Source organism: Stenella coeruleoalba (assembly GCF_951394435.1).
Source record: "Stenella coeruleoalba genome assembly, chromosome: 14".
In the NCBI taxonomy this organism is placed as follows: domain Eukaryota; kingdom Metazoa; phylum Chordata; class Mammalia; order Artiodactyla; family Delphinidae; genus Stenella; species Stenella coeruleoalba.
The window spans coordinates 82,272,846-82,283,730 of NC_137160.1; the positions used below are offsets into that span (position 1 = coordinate 82,272,846).

The 10,885-nt window shown below is 54.2% G+C and overlaps 1 protein-coding gene across 2 annotated transcripts in view; it reads left to right on the forward strand.

Annotated features, from left to right (window-relative positions):
• BCL7A (BAF chromatin remodeling complex subunit BCL7A) overlaps window positions 1-10,555 on the forward strand; it is a 30,148-nt gene extending 19,593 nt beyond the window's left edge. For both annotated transcript variants that reach the window (XM_079942881.1, XM_079942880.1), the window contains 2 exons: window positions 4,031-4,152; window positions 7,498-10,555. In XM_079942881.1, coding sequence (XP_079799007.1) covers window positions 4,031-4,152; window positions 7,498-7,569 — 194 coding nt within the window. In that variant the 3' untranslated portion in view covers window positions 7,570-10,555. The remainder of the gene's footprint in view (window positions 1-4,030; window positions 4,153-7,497) is intronic.
• Window positions 10,556-10,885: the final 330 nt, after the last annotated feature.

The following is a 10,885-nucleotide window of genomic DNA, read 5'->3' on the forward strand; positions in this document are numbered from 1 at the left end:
TCACCATGGAGATAATTCCACGTTAGGACACACGGGTTTGTCTTATTTTCTTTACCAGCCTATCATTGAATGACGTGAATGTGCCATGATTTATTTAAATAGTCCCCGCGTTGGTGGTCATTTGGGTTGTTTCTGTCTTTTTCCTACACCGACAGTGCTGGAGGGAGTCTTGTGTGCACGCCTCTTTGCTTCTTTGCTCAGGTGTGAGTGGGTGTGCAGGACGCGGCCCTGGAAGGGGGCTGTGGAGACGAAGGGCACGCCCTCTGTAGGCCCTGCGGGGTCTTCCTCCAGCGAGCCGGTGGGCGGAACGGCAGAGCAGGGCCTTTCAGCCTGGGCACTGTGGGCATGTGAGGCCGGATGAGTCTTTGCTGTGGGGAGTCCTGTGCGTGGCGGGGTATTAAGAAGCACCCCTGTCACTAGATGCCAGTGGCATGCCCCACCCCCAGTCGTGACACCAAAAATGTTTCTAGATGGGGCCAAATGTCCCCTGGGGGAGCAGGGGACAGAATCGTCCCCAGTTGAGAACTCTGTCCCAGGGACTTTGGCGCCGCCTTCTCCCGTGTACAGCACGTGGGCATCCCCTCTCGTTCCCATGGGGCCCCCCCGCCCAGGCCTGGCGGGGGGAGGTGCTGGGACAGGGCCGTGGACACAGGACAGCTCGTCACATCTGAGCCGACCCTTGCTGGCCGAGTGGCCTCAGGCCAGCAGCATCACCTGCGTGCCTTCCTGCTTCGTTGTTCATAAGATGAGACCAATAAAAGTTGCCTCTCCTCAGGAGGCTGGAAAGGAGGCGGGGCTCGCGGGGGTGGGGCAGCGGGAGGGCGGAGCGATCCTGGGGGAGCTGGGGGCGGGGCCTGCGGGGCCCGGTGCGGACCACTCCTGGCTTCTTGCTTGCTGGGTTTGTTTGCTTGTTTGTTTTTGCATTGGGAGTCTTAACCACTGGACCGCCAGGAAGTCCCAGTGGCTTCTTACTTTCTGGCCATAGCCTCGTTTCTCCCGTGTTTGGGGTGTGCGGCTGCTTTGCCCTAAAGGGTCCGGTAGAGCTCGGCAGCGGGATTACGTCTGGGGTCGGTGCTTCCATAACCTCTCCCTACCATCCGCAGCCCCACGCCCCATCACAGGTCCAGGTGGGAGCCACACCGGGGTCCCTCCTGGCCGGGCCAGGCCTCTGGGCCGGCACAGTTGCCCAGCTTTGACCAGGAGGGACCGCGCTGGCGGCCAGGCCTGCCTGCCCACAGCCCGGGGCTGCCGAGCTCCTGCGGGAAGGACAAGAGGCGGACCCTCGGGCCTTCCCAGGTTGGGGCCTACTGCCTGCGGGACAGGGCGGGTTGGTCGCCAGCTGTTGACCTTGCTTTGAACTTGTTTACTGCTGAGTGAGTTCAGGGAATGACATAATGTCCAAACTCCCTGGACTAAATTTAGGCCCTCGGAAAATAATTTCCCCTGAGCTGGTTCCAGTGCTGTTGGGTTAAGAGAATCAGGCCGCTGCAGCGAGGCCTGGAACGCTCCGCCAGCTCTAAGACCAGTTCCCACTGCGCTCTTGGGCCGGTCAAGGGATTAGTGTGACTTTCTGGGTGACCGGCCACCTTCATGATTTCTAAGCCTGCAACGGGGCCCTTACCTTCCTCTCCACTCTGCAAAGCCCACCGGGTAGGGCAGGAAAGGATCTGTAGTCACAGAGAAGGAGGACGATAACAGCTGCAAAGGTTTGTTAAAGCAAACATATATTATGAACTAGAATATAAGGTTAACATGGATATTTTCTTTTTTTTAAATTGAGATGAAATTCCCGTAGCATAAAAGGAAGCATTTTAAATTGAGCAGTTCAGTACCGTTTAGCACATTCATAATGTTGTGCAGTCATCACCTCTGTCTAGTTCCAAACTGTTCTCATCACTCTAAAAGGAAACCCTGTATCTTTTGGCTGTCACTCCCCATTCCCCCCAGTCCCTAGCAACCACCAGCCTGGTTTCTGTCTCTATGGACAGAGACAGAAACATTATCTGGACATTTCATATATATAAAGAGAGTCATGGAATATGTGACTTTTGGCGGACTTCTTTCAATCAGCATCATGTTTTCAAGGTTCGTCCACATTGTAGCCTGTGTCAGTGCTTCATTCCTTTTTATGGCTGAATAATATTCCATTGTGTGGATGGACCACATTTTGTTTATCCGTTCATCCGTTAATTGACATTTGGGCTGTTTCCACCTTTTGGCCGTCGTGAATAGTGTCGCTGTATTTGTGTACAGGTGTCAGTTTGAGGACCTGTTTTCAGTTCTTGTGGGTCTGTCCTACAAATGGAATTGCTGAGTCGTACAGGAATTCTATTTTTAAATTTTTGAGGAACTGCTGTTACATGGATTTTAAAGGTAAAACTAAAAATATCAAAGATATGGCAGGTTTATGGGGAGTTTGTTTCTCTGCGCTAGATAATCCCTCATTTACTCCCACCTGGGATTATTTTGCTGCTTGGATCCTTCTGTCTTTCCCTTTAATCCTCACAGCGGCTCAACGGGGCGGCTACTGTCAACCTTGGCTTGACGGAGCGTGAGGGATCTGAGACCCAGGAACAAGGGGCAGAGACAGTATTAGAACCCAGGCCGGTTTCTAGACCCTGTGTCCCCCTCCCCAGACACCAGCTTGTAGGTGTAGCCCAGGGGCCTCAGTGAGGTGGACCCCTGACCCTCCCCGTGGTGGCAGGAGAACCCAGCTCAGACCCTGGCGGGGTGTCGGGTTTCCTGGCACTGCCCTGAGCGATCAGGACTGCTGGTTTAGGGGAAGTGAGAGCGTGTGTTAACCGAAGCTCCCCTGGGCTCCCCTGGGATGGATGGGCTGAGGGTCAGCCTCCTTGGGAGGAGGGCTGCAGCTCCTTCCCGCCCTGTCCCCAGCCCTGGAGTGCTGCCTGCTTTCCCCCATTTCCCCATGTTGCTTGCCTGCTTTAGAACTTAAGCCTGGAATTTTTTTTCCCCTTTGTTATGCCTCTGCCTCAGAAACCCCAGAAAGTAAGGCGTTCTTGAGTATTTTAGTGCACGCTTTACACATTAGGGTGACATATGTTGTTGGTGTCTCGAATGCAAGCAGAGCTGAGCCCTGGGCGTGATGTGGCTGCTCCCTCCCTGCGCTCTGTGCCCAAAATAAGCTTCAGGTACGACGGCCGTTCCCCCTTCTTCCAAAGCCGCATCACCTCACACAACCCGCTAGGGCCTGCACCTTCCTTCTGCTGAAGGAACATGGTGGGGGGAGCAGGGAGACCGATGCATGAGAAACAGCTCAAATGACTGGCAAAACGGGACTCATTAAATAAGCGATTGCTTGATAGAATGCTGTGCGGCCATCTTGGAGGCTCTTGTATTTACAGAGTTTTTGAGGACATGTATTTTGGAGAAAGTCTTCCAAAATACTATGAGGTCCCTAGTTGGGGAGAGTGTAGAACTGTAGGCATGTAGGGAGAAAACATCTGGAAAGATGGATCCTCTAAATCCTCTAAAATGTTAGTGGTGTGGTAGCTGTGGATGGCAAGATAGTTGGTGATTTAATTTTTTTCTGTATTTTCTGTTTCTTGCAATGACAATCAGAAAAGTATCCATATTATTAAGAGAAGTGTTTACAAAGGGGCAAGTTACCTCTGTGGATTCCCCAGCTGGAGAAGGCAGGCTCTCTAAAGGAAGAGGGAGGAGTCAGCAGCCATGATGGTTGGAGCGTGCTGTGTCCACCAGAGGGCGCCAGGTGCACGCAGCACAAAGCATCCTGTAGCATCCTTTAGGTGGCCTCTCAGGGCACTTGGTAGGTAATAGGTGTGCAAGGGGAAGGGTCAGAGGCCGCAGGGCTAGAGTGGGGCCTGGCTGCTTAAAATGAGATCCCTAAGAATAAGCAAGGCACTTCCCAAGCCCCCCAGCCTCCTTGCCGTCCTGACAGACCGCCTGGCCACAAAACTACCCAATTCCAGGTATTTTTAGTAGTTGGTCCATCTGGCTCCGCATCTCCCGTGTCTGAAAACAGCTTCTGTCGTCTTGCTTTTTCCCTCAGATGCTTCTGACGAGCAGAATTCACAGTCTTCAATGGAAAACTCGATGAACAGTTCAGAGCAAGTAGAACGGCAGCCATCTGGAGATGTGGGTCTGGCCGCAGAGACATCCACAATCTCTCAGGTACCTCGGTCGAGGTCTCAGAGGGGCAGCCAGGTCGGCCAGGAGCCCGCTGGGGTGTCGGGGGTACGTCAAAAGGCGTTTTGCTGTTCTGTTGCGTTGTTTGCTCTTTGGACGATTGGAACTGTCTGGTACTCATTGAGCAGGATGTGTGAGCATCCTTCTGTGTCGGAGCTGGTCACTGGGGCCCATGGAGAAGGAGGAGACACACGGGTCTGGCCCTTGGGGTGGGTCCTTTATCCCAGCCTCAGCCTCACCACTTTGTTTATTCGGGTCCACAAAAGCACTGCCCGGTCTCAGTGACCCAAAGTCAACTTCCCTTAGAGCTGGGAAGATAAGACTTCAAAGTCCGAAATGCCCGATGAATCATCCTTTGGAATTTCGCGGCTGACAGCACTCCCCCTGCTCGGACCCCTTTCTGGGTCATCACTGTTTGCCACAATCTGGTCTGAATCAGACAGTGCAGACTCAGGTGGCTTTGTGGACGGGAGGAAATGTCCCGGGTTCGAATCCCAGATCCTTCACTTGGCACACATGAGCCTCAGCATCTCCAGCTGCTAAAATGGGATCACGGAACTGTCTTGGGGCCAGGGTGCGGGCGAGAGCAGAGAATGTGGCTAACACACTTAACACGGAGCTGCGCGCACGAGGTGCACCGTGTTGCCTCGGCCTCCATGGCGATTTTTTTACCACGAGCCCTCTGTGCTTATCTAAGAGGTCTGAGGACTCAGGTATCAAAACTTCAACTAATAAGACTGTTTCCACTTTGCTGAGTATTTTCATACCTGGGGAGAAATTGACAAGTAGCAGAAAGAAGTCTATACTTCTGTCTGTCTGTACTCTGGGGAGCCTTCAAGCAGGCCTTCCGCAGAGGAAAGTGCCTCTCAGATTTTCACGTCTCCAGCCCTTGGATCTGCAGCCCCCGTTCAGCCTATAGAACACCCTTCCAAAGGCCCAAAGGCCCAGAGGTGGTGTCGATGAAAGATGTCTTTGCAGTGGCAGAAAATCAGCCACAACCTAAGTGTATTGGAAGGATTCAATAAATCTGGGGTCATGGATAAAACAGCCTGCTATGCAGCTGTTAAAAAGAGTATGTTGACCCAGGTACAGATAGAGAACAAAGAAATATTCTCACAATGTGAAATGGAAAACACAAGGCAGAGCCTCGAGCATAGCACGAGCCCATTTGATTAAAACTACGATACAAGTCAAAGCCTCCTGTAGATAGATCTGGTAAAACCAAGAAGCAGCTGGGGTCTCCCGGCCTCTTGAACTCAGTGGAGGAAAGATAGCTTGAAACCTTGATCCACACCCTGGGGGCATGTAATGCTCTCCACTGACATCTGAAAAGTCCAGGGGTCTTCCATTCTAACACGCCTCCCCCACGCACTCCCATTTCCAGGGACCCAGACCTGAAATGGGATCTCTTCTGCCGTTTTCATGCTCACATAGACATGCCACCTGTCTCCAGAGCTGCGAGGTTTGTGAGCAAGGCGAAGGGTGCGCTGCACTAAAGCAAACAGCTTGGCATTGGCGTGCAGCCATTCCTGTTTAAAAGAGAACAGAGCCTCCCCGTCCCCTTTCTCAGCCCCTCCCTCCTGCCCTCTCCCTTACGCAGGACAGTTGTCTTGTCTCCAGGGTCCACTCCCAAACTCACATACTGTCCCCCACCGCGCCCCCCATGCAAGTGCTCTGCAGACACTTCACCCGAATGGGATCCACCTTCCCCGGAAGGCAAGAGCTTTCAGCACTTTAATAAGGAAAAGGGAGGGGTGCCTCCCTGCTGTACCTGCTCTCAGGGTTTTCCTCAAGAAACTCATACACATCCTACATCAAGGCCCAGGGCTCTCTGTTTCACATTTATTGGGTACCCACTGTGTGTCGGGCAGTAAGCTGGGTACGAGGTAGCCCGGGTGAGCCAGCAGACATGGTCCCCCAGCCCTCGCGGGGCTCACGATGGGGTTGGCGGGTGTGGGGGGGGCGAGACACAGCTGGGAGACAGCAGACACAGGTGGGCCACAGTTCATGCCGCAGGAGGACGGGAGTGGGTCAGTGAGGAGATGCTTAATAGGAGCAGAGTGCCCTCCTGGATGGCGTAAGCGGGGGGCAGTGGAGGGCTGAGAAGTTAGGGAGGCGAGGGCAGGCTTTCTAGGCAGAGGGGACCGAGGGTGCACAGACCCGGAGACAGGAGCCGTCCTGAGGAGCGGAAGGGGAGGCTGGACGAGGAGGGCGGGACGGAGGGGAGAGTGGGAGGCCGCCTCTGCCTGGCGAGGAGCTGGGCTTCTGTTCTGAGGCCAGTGGGACAGCAGTCTATGTAGAATCCCTACTTTGAGAAGCTCTCTTGGGCTCTGCTCAAGGCCGGGTAGGGCGGCCGTGGAGCGGCTGCTGCACCAGTCAGATGAGGGTTGGAGGCTCATGTGTGGACAGGGTGGCAGGCAGAGGGCAGAGGGGGTGGGCCGAGGGTCTCTGGAGTTGGAGTTGGGCATGCGGGCATGGAGAGGAGGGAGGGCTCCAGGGTCCACTGTATCCCAGGCAGACAGTGGTGCTGTCGCCAGCTGTGGGAGCACCGGTTAGGACGGGCAAAGTCAGGAGCTGGCTTCGGGTGGTGGGTCAGGTTGGAGCTGCCTGGGATGGTGGCGTGAGAAGGTCGAGGGAGAGGCAGACGAGTGAGCGTTGAACTTTTTTTTTTTTTTTGCGGTACACGGGCCTCTCACTGTTGTGGCCTCTCCCGTTGCGGAGCACAGGCTCCGGACGCGCAGACTCAGCGGCCATGGCTCACGGGCCCAGCCGCTCCGTGGCGTGTGGGATCCTCCGGGACCGGGGCACGAAGCCGCGTCCCCTGCATCGGCAGGCGGACTCTCAACCACTGCGCCGCCAGGGAAGCCCTGAACTTTCTGTTTTTTGAGTCCCGGGACTTCTTGGGAATTTGGTGGCAACGATGGACCCTTCCCCCAGAATAACAGACTTGTGGGCATTGCACAGTGCTGAGTGTCTGCCCCGGGCCGGGCACCTGTGCTGAGCCCTGGATGAGCAGTTGTTAACACGGCCAGATCGGTCTAGCCTTCGAGCTTGCAGAGCTAAACCTGAAACTGCGGATAGAATTACCCTGCAGTTAATGAGAGATTGGAAGACATGAGTGACATGGGCTTGGTGGACACAGGAGCAGCTTGGGTGTGAGGCTCCCCGTGGGTCCACGAACCTTTTTAAGTCCACGAAAGGGTCACAGGGTCAGAACCGCGGACACCCGCCCTTGGGTCCTTCCTGGGCTGATCTGCAACCTCCCGGCTGACCTGAGTCGCTTTCCTGGGGTCTCAACCTGTGTTTCTCTTTTCTTCTTCTGCCCCCAAGGACCTGGAAGGAGTGCCACCCTCCAAAAAGATGAAACTGGAGGCGTCGCAACAAAACTCCGAGGAGATGTAGACACCGAGTTCAGTCCTCTGATCCACTTCTCACGGGAGATGCATCAGCAGGCCTAATTCTAGAACAACCTCACCCGAGCGGATCCCTGTTGGGTGCGAAGGGAACTACTAACTTTTCAAGTTTACCAAGTGCAAATCCAAGAAAACCTAGAATGGCGTAACTTCTCAGACACTGAAGAACTTCTTGCTGTGAAGCAAAACACTCGAATCTTGAAGTGACTGTCCTGGGGAAGGCGGGGTCGACAGCTCAGGAGCGTCTGCACACTGTCTCTGAAGCCAAGATTACATTTGTGTTGCTGCTGTATTTTTTTTTTTTTTCCATTTCTCTATTTAAGGATGTAAGCTATCTGAGGGTGGTACCGATCAGGAATTCGCTTTTTCATCGGGGCTTTTCACTGTTCAACTGATTTCTTCCACTTTCTTTTTTTGTGCCTTGTGCCCTTGAGGTGACCTCTGGCATGTTTTCCTGGTTGTTTTGCATCTCCCCTTGCAAGTGCCCTCTTGGTTCAGTTCAGGCAGCCATTGCCCCAGTCCTCACATCTCTCTCCTCCCTGCCCCAGGACTTCAGCTGGAGCGGACCAGGCAGGGACAAGGAGAGCCCGAGGCTGCAGAAGAGCAGGACCTCCCCGGCAGCCTGACTTCCCGGTCCAGGGGGCTGAGGGACACACCCTGAGCCCCAGTGGGGGACAGCACCAGCCTCCAGGGTCCGAGGAGTCTCCGATGTCTGGGCACCATCCCTAAGGGCTTCCGCAGAGCCCTTCGGTTGTCCTGGCACCTCCCCCTCTGCCGCCACCACACCGCGTCCTCCCGCACCTCCGAGGACGACGGACTGGCTTCTGCCGCTGACTGCAGGGTTGTCTCCTTAAGACGATAAAGGGGCGGAGGAGGCTGGGAGCAGACGGGAGGAATAGCTGGTGCTGAACTTTCTCTCATAGGACGTTGCTTGGATTTCAAATCCACAGTCACCTGCTGCCCTCTGCTCGCCGCCCTCCCCCCCAGCTCCACCCGTCCCCACCTGCAGAGGAGGCGAGGTTGCAGTCGGCCAAAATCCAAAATCCGCTTGCTTCTACATACCGTTCCGACTCCCAGAGCCAACAGTTGGATCGTGTCTCATTCCCGGATGCGCCGACGCTCCCAGACGCTGCCATGGGGGAGCGGGCCTTGAGGGTTGGACCTCGAAGGCCAGAAACGAGGCACGGAGGACCTGGAGAGCTTTGCGCTCCTCCAGAAAGGGGCAGCCGGGTCCCTCCCCCGCCTCCATCCCCTGCCTGCACTGGGACAGCTTCATCTCACTAAAATGGAGATGCCCCCCCCCCCCCTTGGACAAACTGCCTAATTGTTGGGTTCTGAGGCCTGGTTTGCTCTTAATTCCTACACGGACTCCTCAGACCTTAACCCTTTCCCTGAGCTTTCTTTACTGCACTGGAGTTCCAACTCCCTTTGAGTTGTATGGCGGGGAGGGAGGGTTCGGGGGTTTGTTGGTGGTTTTATTCTTTTTTTCTGTTTGTTTGTTTGTTTTTGTTTTGGCTAATTGGTGCATATTCAGGTACCACCTTGTTCCCATGTGGATCTCTCTCCTGACCACCGTGGAGAGCGTCTGCCAGATTCCATTTCTAAGAGTGTCTGAGGGTGAGGCTCTTACTTGTGTTTTAAGGGAGCCAATCTATTTCCTGCACTTCAAGAAGAATCAAAATGTTCCTGAATTTCAAATACCTCATGCAAAAATGTCTCCTGAAACAAGGGAAGAAAAAAAAAAAACGAACTTTGAAAATCTTAATGTTGAAGTTAGCGATGCCGAAAGGTTTCTGTCTTAAAAAAAAAAAAAAATCCTTATCAATTTTGCCCCTCAGGCAGGCAGTTCTGCGGAGAACTGTGTCCTGCGTTACCTCTCAGCGTATCTCAAGGCGGCTTTACCTCCAGACCCTATAGAGTTAGAGTTAACTTTTTCCTTTGCAGCAAAACTCCATTTGGATGAAAGATGAATTCGGATATTTATTTCCTCTTCTTTTTTGGGAAACGAGAGGTTACAAGCAAGACAGCTGAAGGAGAATCACACACGCATCCGTGGAAACAGCAGGGTCCTCTCGACAGGCAAGGGGAGTGGACACGGTTAAGGATGAACGAAGAGGACACCCAGGATACGAGGCTGTCATTAGTTTTTCTCTGAAGTGCCTGAAGGTAGGAATGGGCCGGGGGTCGGGACCGACGGGGCCCCTCCACGGCCATGCCAGGCAGAGCGCCAGCGGCCCTGCACTCCATCCACGCCGGCCGGGAAGGCCTTCCACGCGGGATGATGAGACTGCAAAAATCCAGACGTGCTTCCTTCCCCGACGCGGCTCGCTCCTCAGCCGCCGTTCCCCACCCCTCGCCCCCAGTCCCACCACAGAATCTAAGACCTTTCAGCCGGCGAGCCAGAGGCGGGGGTCCTAAGCGAATGCCTTCCGCGGACACCAGGCCCCGCGGCCTAAAGGGCTCCCGGGGCAAACTTACTCCCCGAAAAACTTGAAGTTGGGGATGCTGCAGCTACACATTCCACAAAGTGCTGGCACTTAGCCCCATAACCCGAAGGCGGTAGACCGACTCAAAGGGTGGTGACCTCCCATTACCAACGATGTCATGGTTTGGAATGTTCATTATCAGCCAAGGACCTGCTTAGAGGTATAAAGACCTTTTTTCACTGTTACCTAATTTTTTTTTTCCTTAAGATTTTTTTTTTTGGTGTGTTGTACAGCAGTATAATTTTTCACTTATTTATTCCATCAGTAGATATGGTTTGTACAATGTACAATGGTTCCATTTCAGAAAATAAAAACTCAAATCATGAACACGATGCGATTTTTGTAGCATCATGATACAGAGTAAATAAAATCCAGTGGATGGTGAGAAGGTCCCCCACCGGCTGGCGTCTCCTGCACGGCCACGTGGCCCTGACTTTGTACACGACTTGCACGCAGGCACTGTGGCCTCCGCCTCCTGTGGTCGGTCGTGATAGCTGCCATCATTAAGCACCAGCTGGATGCTGTGGGCGGGTGTTGTTTGCCATCTTATGCAGACAGCCTCTTGCCGAGTCAGCGCCCCGGTGTAAATTACAGCCACGCTTGGCCCCCCAGCCTGGATCCTGGCCCAGGACACAAGTTTGCTGTGTCCCTGACTTTGGGAGGCTCTGGCCCATGGCAGGGACTCTGAGGTGTCAGTTCACAAGCAGCTTTGTCTTGACTTGTCTTAACTCGTGGTCAGGCTGGAGGCAGAGCTGCCCCAGGGCCCTTCTCCCGCACCCCACCGCCCACCCCCAGCAACTCAGGCCCTTTCTCCCACTC